Genomic DNA, 16,367 nt, shown 5'->3' on the forward strand with positions numbered 1-16,367 from the left:
TCTAGTGGAATTGTCCAAGAGAGGTCCTTCCCCAGGCACGACATCACACCTTGCCAAAAACCATCTAGTGCTACACAGCTCCACAATATATGGATGAAAGTACCTTCATCAGCCTTGCAGTGGAGGCAGACCGGGGAATCTATCACTTCCACGTGCCACAACCAATGTCAAGTGTAATATGCTCTGTGAAGCTATTTTAATTGGATCAGCCGGAGGAGAACTGAAATCACAGCTTCTCTGCATGCTTCCAGGGCTTCCTTCCAATTGTTGTAATCCTGTGTGTCAATATCGGCCTCCAAGGCCTCTCCGAGCACAGGTAGTGTGTTTGAACTGTACCAAGTGACTGGTAGATCTTCGCTAGTTTGTGAGCACCCAGATCCTCCAGGAAGAGTGCTAACCTTTCAGCGGATTACATTCTGGAAGGACCAGGAGGTCTTTAATGTAGGGAGTAAGAGCGAGACAGAGTTGCCAGTAACTATGGAATTGGCAGAGAGGCAATTGGTATTTGTTTTGCATCTCTTGAAATTATATCAAGACTGTGCCCCGCAACACATCTCCATCTCTAGTTGGATCATTTGTTTGAGCACGGTGCCCTGCCAAAGTGGTGTCCACTCAGTCATTTCCCCCACAATCCTATCCACCACAGGGATTGCCTCCACATGGTCAGGACCACCCATGTTGCCAGTGGAAGGAATCCTACCCCCCTCACATCAAATAAATATTCAGGCAGGGAGCTGGCACCCATTTCTCAACTGCATATACTGGGTCACTTTGCTGGTCATACCACCAATCGATGATCAAGAGGAGAAGCAGAATAATATGAGTATACATCGGCAGCAGTGATGCCGCCACAATATGTGGATTGGAAGCCTGTTCTAAGGGCGATGCGGGCTGCTCCTCCCCCACACCTAAGAACCCACCAAGACTGACAGTAATTGGTCTGAACCCAGACTGTGGGATAGCATAGGGGTAATTCTGCAGTTGATACAAGAATCGGTACAGGGAAACTATCTTGAAGATTGCCATCCTGTCCGTCCGTGATGGTGGCAGGAGCGACCAAACCCACACCCTCCTCCTTTACCCGCGCTAGTACTGACGCCAGGTTATGGGATCAAGACATGCTGTGTTCGGGGAGATATACACTCCCAAATATTTAAAGCCACCATTGGCTAACTTAAACCCCGTTGCCCTCTCCACAGTCTCTACATGGCCATTCACAGGAAGCACTACGAATTTCGAAGCATTCATATAGGCCCCGGAGGTTTTGCTGAAGTTGTGCATAATTTGTAGAGTGTGTGGCCCGTAGTTCTCTGAGTCAGTAAGGACAGACAAGTCTGCCGACCACTCAACGCCCCTCACCTGCCCGTCTATCCTGTCCCACAATGCCAACGGCTCCATGGCCAGTACGAATAATAATGGTGGAGCAGGCATCCCTGCCTCGTGCCCCTACGGATCAAGAACAGATCAGAAACTGCACCTGTAATCCTTACCATTGCTGACAAGTTAGTATGTAATAGTCGGTCAAAAGGAATCTGGTCCTAGATTCAGTTTCTGGAGAAGGATAAATAGATAATCCTAGCTGACGGAGTCAAATGCTGTGTCTACATCTGCCAGAAGCACTGCTGCTGGCCTCCCCTGGCGATATGCGAGAGCTAAAGTGTTGTAGACTCCTCTAATCTTGTGTGTTGTGGCGTGTGGCCCAGTATGGCATGAAACCCGCCTGGTCAGGGTGAACAAAGCCCTACATATATTTCACCAGCCTGTTGGCCAATGTTTTGGCAAGTAGTTTCTCATCCATATTTAGGGGGGAAATAGGGCGATGTGAAGATTATTCCTCCAGTGTGCAGCCCCTGCATAGGGAACACCACTAGTTCCACATGCTGCCAGACCGACCGGAGCGTTTCTTCCTCAACAGCAGAGTAAGTCACTCCCAAGAGATGCTTCCTCATGTGAGGCATGAATGCCTTAAAGAATTTGTCCGGGAATCCATTAGGACCCGGACGTTTCCCCGTATGCAACCCCGTCATGGCCAAGGAGAGCTCCTCCTCTGTAATTACCTCCTCCAGTGGAGCTTGGGCAGTATCTGAAAGGGGACGATGAGGTAGGCATCTACAAGCGCAATAATTTGGTTTAGACTCATTCATTCAAAAACTTTATTTCGGTTAGTCTTAACCATAAAAGCACATAGAAATACATAAACAGTTTTTAAACAGTTCATTAGTAATTATATATACTAAAATACATTGTCTAAAATTCAGAGGGGAGAAGACAATAAGTTAAAACTATAAAACTTTAAATTATTTTCAGATATTTAAAAAAAATTAAGATAGCATTTGCTGATCCACTTAGTTCTCGAGTCTCTACAGATATATACATAAGTGCCATCCTTAGGTAAGCAATTTCCTTCGGGTAATCCACATAGAAAACAAAAACTTGGTTGCAGCGGACACTATCACTGGATTTGTATCAGACTTCAAAATCCTGAAGAAAGCTAGATAATTCTTGATGCCCAAGTTATTGCACAGCTGTATTATCCACTTTCTCCGTATGAATGAGTAGGCTGGACAGAAGAGGGTAACGTGGAGAATTGTTTCATCCTCTATTCTACAGCCAGGACATAGGTGTACAGGACCCCCCGTCCACCTATCAGTCATAGAATAAAGGGGCAGTGTTCCAAATCTAAACTGTAAGTACAGCTTCTTCGCTAGGGTGGGTTGGATTACATCTATTTCTTGTTCAAACCTGTAGAGTGACTTATGATTCAGGAAGGCGCCAGTCAAGCTCGTTGGTGTAGCTGAGCAGTTTGTCTTCCTGAGGTTAAAGTCCTTTATAGTGTTGGACAATGTTTTCTTGGAAATAGCTGAGCAGGACGCCTCAGGGTTTGACCATAGGTTTTCGTGTCCGATCAGAGCAAAGGACTGCCTTACAAAACGCAGCCATGGAATCCTGCCAGCTCCTGAGGAAGCCAGCACCACCTTTAATTCCTCCTTATAGCTTTCCAGCTCAGGAGTGCTCCACAGCCTCCTCCAATAAAGGAGTGGGCGTGAAGCGATGACATCAGCGATAGGGCTAATATTCAAATCCAACCTAAATGGAACAAGTGGGGTGTTTCTGGGACAAGTTAAAATTTGCCTGATAAAATTATTTTCTGTAGTGGTTAACTCTGTAGAAGGGATGTGCCCCCAGAGTTCCGCCCCATAAAGGGATGATGACCTTGCTTGAACTTTAAAAATTTCGAGTGGGGCACTAACGATTTTGTAAGCACAGTTTTTTGGAACTTTTAAAATCCCCCCAGTTGTCTGGATTAATTTTAAATTGACCTTGGCCATTTGTGCGCCCCACCCCATTCTATCGTTTAGGGTTAAACCTAAATAGTCAAAAGTTGGGACTCTTTCTAATGGTCTACCTTCCATCATAGGATGTGGACAATTAGTGGTATTGGCGTTAAATACCATATACTTGGTCTTATTAATGTTGACTACCAGGTTTCTTTGGTTACAAAATTTAGTGAACTGATTTAAGACCCTCTGCATGCCCATGGGGGATTTTGAAAGCAGCAGGGTGTCATCCGCAAACATTAATGCGGGAAATCTCTGAGAGGCCAATTTCGGGCAATCAATGTCTTTAATGGATAGTAGATCTTCTATAAGCCAGTTGAGGAAGAGTGAAAAGAGGGTTGGGGCAAGCACACAGCCCTGCCTGACCCCCTTCTCAACCGGAAAGGGCCCAGTTAGTTGGCCATACTTTCCAAAACGTACTCTGGCAAAAGTGCCATCGTGGAGGAGTTTAAATTGGTAGCATAGTATGGTGGTACCCCCATGGATAGTAAAATAGACCAAAGTTGGTTTCGATCCACCAAGTTGAATGCTGACTTTAAGTCCACGAACGTTAAATATAGACTTCCATGGTCCAGAACAACGTGCTTCCAGTAAAGGACCTGGAGCCGAAATAATTGATCGCTTGTGGACGTTTTGGCCCTAAACCCTGCCTGAAGGGGGGTCAGAATGTTGTTATCATTGACCCAGTCCAGTAAGCGTTGTAAGAGTAGCCTTGCGTAGATTTTCTTGCTTGCATCGATAAGGCTGATCGACCTATAATTTGAAGGTTCGAGCGGAGAACCCTTCTTGTAAATGGGTATTATCTCCGCCCCCAACCAAGTGCCTGGGAGAGGTAGGCCCTGCAAAATTGCATTATAAAGTAGTAATAGATAAGGGGCCCAAACTACCGGTTTCTCTTTAAAGAGGTCGCCTGGGATCCTGTCTAACCCAGGCACTTTGTTGGGTTGCAGGCTGTGCACAGCTGTATGGACCTCGTCCAAAGTAAAAAGCAGTGTAGGCCAATTAGGATCCATGATCAGCAGGGTTGAGGGGGCTACACTTTTTAAAATTGGGGGGATAGAGTAAAGCTCTTTAGAATCAATGTCACCTTCTGGGCATACACTTCTCTAAAGTATGCAGCAAAACTATGGCCACCTCACAGTGTTCTGACAGCAACCGCCGCTGCACATCTCGAAGTACAGGTATAGAGACATTGTGGTGGATGACTTGGCATAGCCAATGGAGCATCTTGCTTGATTTGTCTCCCCATTGAAATATTTGACTCTGTGCCGCCCACCAGGCCAGCTTAGCATACTCTGATAGCAACTGTTGGTACTGTTGTTGCACAAGTCTTAACTGGCGCCGTGTAGTGCCACTGTCTATTTGACAACCACACGCCTAAAAGATCTCCATGTGCACTTTGAGGTCTATGAGGCGCTGATCTCTACGTCTACAATCCCCAGTGCAATAGCTGATATCTATCCCCTGAACCTTTGGCTTAAAGGCCTCCCACAGGACTGCTGCAGAAGCGGCAGTGTCTGTATTGAGGGCAAAGTACTATTCAATGGACAGAGTAATATGTACTCTGTATGCGTGGTTCTGCAACTGCCATGGCGAGAGGCACCAGCGAGATGTAGGACTGCTGGGTCGTAAGTGACGTCTGAGGGCTACCGGGGAGTGATCAGATAAGTCTCTGGCTAAAATGTCAATGATAGACACCCTGTGAATAAATATACTGGGGACCAGAAATAAGTCAGTCCTAGAGAATGAGATATGGAGTAGTAAGTGTAAACTCTATCAGCAGGGTGATATACTCTCAATGCATCAACCAGACATAATGCAGACGCTAATGAGCTAAGCCTGGACCTGCCTGCTTCCGCTACTCTGCCCTGGGTGTGCCACCTGTCTATATGGTGGTTCATCACATCATTCCAATTGGCTCCAATCACTGAGAAGCCCCCAGGCAGGTCTCCCCACAAACGTACCACAAGGTCCACAAAGGTCTCCCCTAACGTTTGAGTAGCATAGATACTGCTGAGCATGAGGTATTTACCATATATGGTGCCTGTAACTATTGTCTATCTACCATGACTGTCTATCCACGTTTTGGTGGACTTAAAGGGAATACTACGCTGGATCTATATGACCCCCAAGAGAACCCAGCACTGAATATCTGAGTATAGCCATATCAGGCGAGGCAGGGGTCCTTAGTGCCAAGGAGGTGTGTCTTCTGCAATGGTAAGATAACCACACCCATCCTCTTGGCGAACTTCGGGACCGCTCCACAGTTAACCTTACCAAGAACTCACTTAACATTCCATGTTATAACACGGAGATGTCCCATGGAGACGGTAGATCCTGTTTCACTCATTAATGGCTTAGGGGGGATGATCCTGAGCTGCAGCATATGATCTCAGGAATGGGTGTGGGTCTGTGCATTTCAGTGTTAAAAACATACAACAACCCAACACCTTCCTCCACCACCATACTTCAACAAACAAGAAGTACCTATTGCGGGAGGTGTCAACTCAAAGCCGCAACAGGGGTTGCCAAGTGAACACTCCTGTGGATCCCTATGCTCACTTGAACGTACCTTTAGAGATAATTAGACGTTTACCTCCATGGTTCTCAGTTATATTTACTGTGTTTCACACTACTAAACATACAAAAGTTACCAGACACTCAAATGTTTTTTCAGAGTCACAGTATAATGCAAACATTTGCAGATGAGTAGGGGCAGCCAGGTGTAGGCTAGGATCCTTCATCTAGTCAGAAACTCCGACAGGAGAACCTGGATCTTTTACGCCGTTTCACCGTGGACTTTGTGGGGCAATTCCCCCTATTGCATTGTGACGAGTACGAGTCCATGCGAGGCAGGGTGGGGTTTCAGTCTCACTGGCTCATCTGTCCAGTTGAAGACTTCCTTGCTAGTTATAGCAGCATATATTGTATCTTTAGGTCTCGCAGGCCTTGCTTGGCTGTCGCGAAAGGTTGACGCCTCTGTTGCACCTTTTTTGTATAGTGGGGGAATATCATGATATGATGGGATTGATAGATGATTTTATCCTGCTTAATAAAAGATTGCTTCTCTGTCCGTGTAATTTAGAATCATGGCAATCACAAGTCAAAGACTCTCCCTGGGTGGAGGTGGGGGTTTCTTAACCAGTTCCCTGTGGGCACGCTCTACTTCAAAACACGAGGAGAGGGACTCTGCAGGTACAACCGATCGGATCAAGTTTGCCAGGAACACTTCCATGGATGTGTCCTCGCATCCCTATGGGACACCAGTGAATCATAGATTATTGCAGTGGGCATGACCCTCCATGTTTTATACCCATGTGGCCAACTCTTTTGTGACCACTGTGAGTACATTCACTTTTTGTTGTAAGGTCACAGCTGAGTCCTTGACACTAGACACTCTTGTTTCTACTTCAGTAATTCTCTCTTCTGCTTTGGAACCAACCGCCCTGATTTTGGCATCAAGTATGAATGTGTTATGGCTGCTAAAAGTGCTGCATTCTCCGGAACGTCTGTTGCCAACCCACTTGCCATTTCGGCCGCATTCCAAATCTGAGCATATTTGTCCATTGTACTTTATTTGGCAGCAGCTGGGGGTGCTTTGTCTTTCATCATGATAGATGGTGATTCCTGTAGCACTATCAAGGTCTGTCACCCAGCACCTGCTGTTCACCCGACCCGCCAGGCCCCCTATAAGTGAAGGTGAAGGGCAGCAGCAAGAGGTCCCTTTCCACAGTCCCCATCAGGAGGAGAATGAAGGATTCCACAGTGAGCAGGGTGACACATCCACAGGCATCAGTCAGCGCCCTGCCACAAGCCGCACCAGGATCTAGTCCAACCGCTTCTGCAACAGAGGCACCGACTCTCACCTAAGCCTTCTAAAGGAGCTTGGCCGTGCCCCAGGATATAATCCTTACCCTGTGTCCTCTGCGGGGTTCGCCGTGCATGCTCACTACGTGTACATGGGAGGAATATTGGGGCATCAATATCCCACTGTCCGTATTCCAGGTTGGTTGTTAGCACAGTGATGCCCAGCCCCGAGGCCCAGATCAGATCCCAGAGGCGGCCCCCCAATGTCTACCAGTATCACTAGTTGTCCCTGTCTCTCCCCAGTCCGTGGTCAGCTCCCTAGTCCGGCACTCACTTGTCTGAAGGCAGGGAGGAGGATCCAGTCCTGCCCATCTTTGTTGCAGCTCCCCCAACACTGCCAGGCCACGGCGCAGCACTCCCAGCCCCACCTGAAAAAGGCACAACAGAATTTGGGCCCAAGAAGGCCACACCGCAGACCCAGTCCAGTCAAAATCTCATCGGGGCATTGCTCCACCACAGCCCAAGGCAAAAGCACCCAGCTCCCCCCAGAATGCATGTCCACTGGGCTAGGGAGGAAGCATACAGGCAGCACTACTTCAGGTCTTCACCTTACAGGGCCTGGCACTCCACCACCTTATAGGGCCTCTCGGAGCCTTCCGCTAATCCCGGCCCTGTTGGTATCTCCGGACACACAGCCACTCCTGCAGCCCATCCATCCGCTTGTTGGGCAGGGCGGGATCTTTAAAGGTGCTACTCACTCTGGGTACTTGGACACTGCAGGAGCAGGGCATCGCACCCGTACTACAACCCAGACAGTGCTGACAGGACCCAGGACCTGGGCGTGTACATCACCTTGTTTCAAATAAGGCAGCACACCAATGCCACCAACGCTGTGGACGGCCACAGCACACCACACCACCAGGCCCGCAACCAAGGGAGTGACACTGGGAAGCCCGATCAGGCCTCCAGCCCCACGCAGCATTCTCTTCCTTAGGTCGCGGGCTCCTTAAGCACTACAACGCTGCCCTCACCTCCAGTGCCATGTGGCTGCCCAGCACTGCACCTCTGCCCGCCGCAGGGGATAACAGTGGACCCCATCCGCCGTCCAGTGCTCTCCGTCTCTAAAACAGCAGTGGATGTGTCCGGGCTAATTATTACAAAGGAGTGTGGGCAGGATTATGACGGATAATGGCACAACATGCATTTTTGAGTTTTGAATGTCTAGGTAGTGAAAAACTGCTAAATTAGTTTTTCACTACTACAAGGTCTATCTCTCCCATAGATTAACTTGGGGCTTGCCGTAAATATCCCATTGGGAGCAGATAGGAAACTGGAGTTTGGTGTGTCTGGACTCACAATTTAAAAACACATCTTTTAGAAAAATTGTTTTTTAAATTGCAGGTCTCTAAATGGCACTTTTAGAAAGTTGGCATTTTCTTACTTTAACCATCCTGTGCCTCTGCCTGTCCCTGAATACACATCTGGGTCAGGGTGACAGCTGGGTTTTGTGTATCCCCTCTCGTCCGTCACAGAAAGGGAGCTCCTGTGTGACATTTGCATCCTGGTGGTCCGTCACATGCTGACTGGCCTTTCTGAGGTAGATTCGGAGGGAGGAGCTTACACTTGCACCTGAATAGGGCTGTTCCCATATAAAGAGCTGCATACTCCACTGTTGTGCATCTGGAGGCAGGAAAGGAAGGGCGGGGACCGTGTGTGGTTCAAAGGCCTCTTTGATGCCTCCCCCACTTCAAAGACACATTTTGGTATAAGTAATGGACCCGTGACACCCCCAATTTAGTTAAGTTGTGGTCCTGAGGAGAGACTACAACAAAGAGGAGCTGTGCTGCCAGGAGGGACTGCCATTTTGACACTGGTTTTGCAGTGTTGGCCATCTGAGTGCTGATTGCTGTGCTGCTAGGATGAACTTCTACTTTGCAACATGCTCTGCTGTGGTGCCTGCTAACTCTGCAGTAAGTGAGCATTGACCCTGTGCTTTACAATCTCTGCTGCACCCAAGAACTCAAAGGGTTTGTTGTCTTGCTCCATGTTACGGAGTCTCAGGACCAGAAAAGACTTCCATCCTCCTCTAACTGCAAAACGGGTCTACAAAGGTCGAGCAATCTGCTGTGTGACTGCAAGCATTATCCCAAGAATGAACGTGCCGAAGCACCAATGCAAATCGCCATCCCTGTGAGCCCAGACGCGACAGTGCTGAGAGAAAGTGACTGCCGAATTGCCTGGGTGATTCTGGGCTTCCCCTGTGACGTAGCAACAAGACCGCGTCACGTGGTCCTCCGCTGTGTGTGAACATCAGCATTGCCAAGCCTATCCCCTCATCAGGAGCGGCTGAAAGAGACTGCCACATCTGGAGTCCTTGGGGTGCCGCCGCAGCCGCTGACCCTGCACAAATGCCACAGGCCCGCCTCCCAGTTCGGGAAGCCTACGTGTTGCGGGTGCGCACAAAGACAATAATGGCCCAACTGGGAGAGCCAGATACGGGGGACAGTGGGGCCTAGATCATCAGCTAGGGCCAATCCGTGAACCACTCGCTCCCGAGTGTGCCGCACTCAATCCATGTTTACATGTTCAACATAGTGTTTCCACGCCACTGCATGGAAGAGAAATTCCCTGACACACACTAGCACTGCTTGCACTTGACTTACTACTATGTTGCTGATAACATACTTCTTCATAAGGAAGTGCCATTTCATTTATTAAACACGAGCTAGTACTGCATGCACTGGATATTGTTTGAACTGACAAAATGCATGCCTTATGAAGGAGTGACTGAATACTGATCCTTTCCATTGATTAATTAAGAGATACATATTGGATTTTTGTCATTTTGGTCATATTTAAATCGAATAAAGATGATCTGTTGTTCTGTACTGGTGTGGAGTCGTGTTGTGGTGTTTTCACTCTGTTACTGTAATCCTTGTGATAAGCCTGCCTGCTGTGCGCCAAACTACCAGTGGGTGAGCACAGGTTATCTTAGGTGTTTATCTGACTGCCCCAGACTAGAGTGGTGTATTCTGCCTGGCTTAGGTGCATATCCTGGTTGGAAACGGTCTATAGTCAAGTAAATATACAAACCCATAAAAACTATATGTTGATCACCATAACTCTTTATATAAATTGCCAGTAGTAAGTGAAAAAGTCACCCGACAAAAATCAATAAGATAAGGTTATTTCTTTTATTTATTTTAAGATTCTTATAAATGTTTTTATCTTTTTATAGTATTTTTGTTATTTATAAATATATTTTTTCTTCACATTTTTGTATATCAGTTGATCATATAGTTGATGAACATTTCATGTACATAAGATTTTAAAACAGTTGTAGACAAACATAAAGTAAAGAGCAAACAATTAGTGTTGGCAATACGGCAAGATGGTTCACAACGCGCGTTTCGGCCAATATAGCCTTCCTCAGGTGGCCGTATATTGCTCTGAAATTTTAAAAAACATAGTACAAGTGAGACTTAAACACTTTTATACACTGGACATATATAATATATATAACTATATACAGTGAATCACCACAACCAACAGTTTATATACATTTAAAAAAAAACAGTTATAAGTGATCGACAGTTATAGTGCATTTATTCTTACAAGACAGTCTCGTATGTATAGAACAGATTGTTATATACATCATCATATATTACCTTTTCTAGTTCTATATTCGTCCATTTTTTCTTCAGGTTTCAATATTTATATTTCAAAAAATTTTATGTAAAAAACACAGTCACCACATTATCACACAGTTCTATATCTTATGTTCTTTGTTTATTTAATTAACATAAGTGTAGATAAGATGATAGCTTATTTCTAGTTATAAGTCAAGACTAAAACTCAGACGATATGTTTTACATATCGCTATGTCTTCATTCACGTTTCATGATAGATAGGTACAGGCGTTTGGAGATAATTGTAGCATTAAGGCTAGATGGTTGTGCCAATTTATAGTTAGAGCATTGGTGCATGGCATATTTCGCACATTTCCACAATGAATATACATACTTACGAAGCCAATGATGTCCAGACCATGTAAGCACAGACTAGAAAGGGTTGGTTATTTTAACTGCAAGCTCTTGGCGATAAAACTAAAAGTAAAAACATTGAAATGAAAATTATATATATCCGACTAATAATACGATGTATTTTGTTCCGTTTATAGTATTTTCATTTAGAAAGACACTGCATTATAAGCAAAAGCTCATAATGTGATGCTTACATGACATACTCAAGTATGAGATAGATAAGGCTTTTCTAACAATAACTGCAGTAAATTAGTTGGATAGACCATGTATGCATGTGGAGATCACTTACTTAAATGAAGCTTGACGTGGTCTTCATTTAGCCACGATTTCTAAATATAATATTTTTTATGCTGCTGCCATTACTTAGATGCCTATTAAAAGAAAAACAAGGAGACGGAATACCATAAGTTGCTTTACGCATGACGTTGTTATGTCGCTTAAAGGTTGTGTATAGACTATGATATGTACCATGGAAGTAAGTCCGCCGTAGTATTTGTAGATAGCCGTCCCGATGGCGCAGTTTAAATCCAAATAACACTCTGTTGAAAGATATAAGAAAGGCCATAAATATAGCACGGTGAGCCCAGACGAGACAGTGCTGAGAGAAAGTGACCGCCAAATTGCCTGGGTGATTCTGGGCTTCCCCTGTGACGTAGCAACAAGACCGCGTCACGTGGTCCTCCGCTGTGTGTGGACATCAGCATTGCCAAGCCTATCTTCTCATCAGGAGCGGCTGAAAGAGACTGCCACATCTGGAGTCCTTGGGGTGCTGCTGCAGCCGCTGACCCTGCACAAATGCCACAGGCCCGCCTCCCAGTTCGGGAAGCCTACGTGTTGCGGGTGCGCGCAAAGACAATAATGGCCCAACTGGGAGAGCCAGATACGGGGGACAGTGGGGCCTAGATCATCAGCTAGGGCCAATCCGTGAACCACTCGCTCCCGAGTGTGCCGCACTCACTCCATGTTTACATTTTCAACATAGTGTTTCCACGCCACGGCATGGAAGAGAAATTCCCTGACAAACACTAGCACTGCTTGCACTTGACTTACTACTATGTTACTGATAACATACTTCTTCATAAGGAAGTGCCACTTCATTTATTAAACACGAGCTAGTACTGCATGCACTGGATATTGTTTGAACTGACAAAATGCATGCCTTATGAAAGAGTGACTGAATACTGATCCTTTTCATTGATTAATTAAGAGCTACATATTGGATTTTTGTCATTTTGGTCATATTTAAATCGAATAAAGAGGATCTGTTTTTCTGTACTGGTGTGGAGTCGTGTTGTGGTGTTTTCACTCTGTTACTGTAATCCTTGTGATAAGCCTGCCTGCTGTGCGCCAAACTACCAGTGGGTGAGCACAGGTTATCTTAGGTGTTTATCTGACTGCCCCAGACTAGAGTGGTGTATTCTGCCTGGCTTAGGTGCATATCCTACCCAACCAGAAACCCTATTTCTAACACACACCAAAATCTTATGACTCGAAAGATGACTTCGAAGAAACATAAGTTGCAAACGTCCAAGCTCAACACTAAATGGCAGGAGTAGGCTGTGCATGTGAATTTATTGCACTACAAGCTACAAACTGATGCTTACAGGGTAAGTAACCTATTCTTGTCTTTTTCAGCTGGAATTCTCACGTGGTTTGGTGATGCTGGTGTTGGAGAAGCTGGCAGCTGACATTCCTTGTCTATTGTATGACGACACACTTTTTTGTCATTTGGTGGATGAGGTGCTGCTCTTCGAAAGAGAACTACACAGTTTGCACGGCTACCTTAGCAGCTTACCGGGCTGTATGCACATCCTGTCGGAGGAAACCTGCTTCCAAAGGTGGATAACAGTGGAAAGGAAATGTAAGAGCTCTGAGCGTTGTTCATTGCTTTTTTAACACAGAAGGATGAGTATTGATAATATTGTATATGGGCAAACATCTGCTCATGGGCTTGGTGTCATTTGTTTAGCATTGCCCACAGAATGTTTAGGTCGAAGCCTCTGGTTTACAAAGACATTTTGGTATTATTTTGAACGCTTCCCTGGGAATGCATTCCACCCATGGCTTACCATTGGCTTTGTGGTTTGTAACTCAATATTGCTTGCTTTCTATTTGCTGACTTTGTTTCAGGTTGTCTAGGATGATGTTGTTCCTCCTGTAGAGCATCACTGTTCACCATTACTCCTTGTATTACTCTATAATTGGTTGCTTTCTGTAAACAGGCCTTTACATTTTGTATTATTCTTGTCATATTTGCTGTGCATGTAGAGACAGAGGTCAAATGTCAAGCTCTCTTTATGGGAGCTTGGGCTTTACTCTTCTTTCTCTGACTCATTTATGTGATAATTCTGCTAGGTACCCATGTGAGAGGAAAGGCTGTAGGATGTTATTTGTTCTAGCTTACAACAACATTTAAATGTCTGTAAATTAACTGTGCAAATATTTCAGAATATATCAGATTTAGGAAAGGACAAATGAAGCAATTGTTCTGTAATTCTGAAGTGTGATGGACACAAATATTTTAATATGATTAAAACAAATCAGTACGCTTAGTACACATCTTTTGTGTGCTGTATAGTTGTAGCAGTAAAATTGTATGTCTGTGCAAATGTAATGGGCATTTCAATTGAAAATGTGTTTTCTGTAATGGCAGTGTGCTTCCACACCATGCGAACTCCACTCTACGCAACTCCACACCACTCTGCTCTACTATGTGTCCAATCCACTCTGCAACACTCAAGTCTAGACACATAAAGACACTCTACTACCCTCTACTCTATGCCACTTCATGACACTCCGCTCTACTCTACGAAACTCCACTCTAAAACACTCCACTCCATGACACACTGCAACACTCCCCTCTACACTGCGCCACTCTACTCCCCTCTATGCCACTTCATTCTACAATGCTCCATGCCATTCCACTCTGCACCATGCCACTCCACTCTGCACCATGCCACTCCACTCTGCACCATGCCACTCCACTCTGCACCATGCCACTCAATTCCATTCTGTATTACTCCACACCCCTCTAAGTAACTCCAATCTGGTCCACTCCACTCTGCGCGACACCACACCACTCTATGCAACTTCACCCTAGGCCACTCTACTCAACTTCATTTTACACCACTCTACTCTAATAAATTCCACTCCAGTCCACTCTACGCTATGACACACTACTCCATTCTACGTTATTCTACTCTACGCATGATACTCCATTCCACCTTACTACACTCTGTTCCTCTCCATAACACGCTACTTCACTCTACTTAGGCCACTCCAGTCCGACACTCCACTCTGATACTCTTCAACGCTCTACGTCACTCCACGCCACTTTATTCCACTCCACACTATGCCAATCCACTGTTCTTCACTCCACTCTGACACCATACTCTACACTACATCACGCCACACTACAACACTTAACTTCACTTTACACCACTTTATGCCACTCCACTCTATGCCACACAACTCCACGAGGAGTGGCTGGAAAATGAGGAATACTTAGTACTACAGGCCGATTAAGGGAGGAGTTAGGAGGGGTTAATGGAGAGTTTGGGAGGGGTTTAGGGAAGGATGTGCACCTCCCACGAAAGAACAAGACCTTTCCTATTCAAAGGCTGAAATTTTAAAGTTACTATAGCCAAAAAGGACCCAAAACAGTATTACATATAGGACAGCTTATAGCTGTAGTAGGCCCAGCCCCATACATGGGCAACCACTGGTACAGCAACACTCTCCCATTGAAAATAACAGAGGAAGGGACTTAAAATAAAGCCTCATAGCAAATAGTATAAATTAAATTCAACATATTTAAAGTAGTTAAAATAATTATAATTTAATGTTTAAAAATGAGCTAAAAATAAAACATTTTTATTTCAACATATTATAATAAAAAAATGTACCATTATTTTTGTTAAATATAATCAAATTGCTTTTAATTAATTATATATATGTTTTTATAACTATTAATACATAATAAAACATTGTTTTTACTTGAGGTAGAAATTTTGTTTTTCATTTAATAACCCTTTGGGAGATCTCTGCCTCGCCTCTGTCACTCATGGCATCACATCTTCTGGGCTTAAACTCCGAGTCCAGCAGCATATTCTCAACATCCTGTTAACAGGGAGCTTCTCTGTGGTCCCCGGGTTGGCTAGATGTTAGAGAAAATAAAAAAGGACACAGACATTGCAAATTCTCTGGTTGCCCTGTAAACGAGAAGTTCTTTTCGCAAGCAGAAGTCCAGGGGAGGAGCCTAGGCCTCTTTCCCAGATCAGCTGCTCTCTTATCAGAGACAGCATCACACCTTCCACTGTCAGGCCGGCAGGAGTTGCACCAGAAATGCTTACAGGAGTAACAACAGATGGAAGGCCGCCTCTGAGCAGTGATTAATCCCTCTTTCTCCCAGTCCAGCCGTCATCTGTCAGAGGGAGAATGCAAGAGCTTCTATCTTGCTGAGAGGAAATCACATCAGACTACTGGGTTGTAGTGGTGGTATGCCACGTCTACTGCCTAGAACTCAACAAATCCCATCCCAACATCTCGACCGCAGATACATCCTCGAGGAAGATGTACAAATGCTCCTTCGTGAAGGTGAAAGAGAGAGTACCACCTCATCATCTGGGAATGAGGTTCACTCTATTTGCTTCCTTATTCCCCAAAAAGGATGGCTCCTTCAGGCCTATTTTAGACCTCGTTCCACTAAGCTCTAAATACAACATTTCCATATGACAACACTGCAGGACGTCATTCCTTTGCTCCTACAAGGCAATTACATAATTGCTCTTGACCTCATGGTTGCCCACTTTCACATACCCACCCACCTTGCTCATTGCCTGTATCTTCTCTTTGTGCCAAGTAGACATCACTACCAATTCTAAGTAATTCCTTTCAGGGTCACCATGCCTCCAAGTATGTTCACACAGTGCCTAACAGTGTTGTCCACCTGTCTGCAAAGCGGCAACACTCGTGTCTTCCCCTACCTCTACTGTTGCCTGATAAAGAGCAGCGACAGGCAGCAATGCCCAGCCCACATTAAAGTGACAAGTTCCCTGCTCCACTGCTTGGCATTTACCATAAATGCCACCAAATCTAATCTCCAGTCTCAACATATCCAACCCTTACTAGGTTCTGTGCTGAACACAGTTACAGGGAAAGCCTTCTCAAGCCAACATAG

The 16,367-nt window shown here is 45.3% G+C and overlaps 1 protein-coding gene across 1 annotated transcript in view; it reads left to right on the forward strand.

The window, feature by feature from the left end:
- RINT1 (RAD50 interactor 1) overlaps positions 1–16,367 on the forward strand; it is a 165,719-nt gene that overhangs the window by 60,676 nt on the left and 88,676 nt on the right. The window contains exon 8 of the mRNA XM_086967072.1: positions 12,824–13,049. Coding sequence (XP_086823198.1) covers positions 12,824–13,049 — 226 coding nt within the window. The remainder of the gene's footprint in view (positions 1–12,823; positions 13,050–16,367) is intronic.

Source organism: Lissotriton vulgaris, chromosome 1_1 (assembly GCF_964263255.1).
Source record: "Lissotriton vulgaris chromosome 1_1, aLisVul1.2, whole genome shotgun sequence".
NCBI classification, from domain to species: domain Eukaryota; kingdom Metazoa; phylum Chordata; class Amphibia; order Caudata; family Salamandridae; genus Lissotriton; species Lissotriton vulgaris.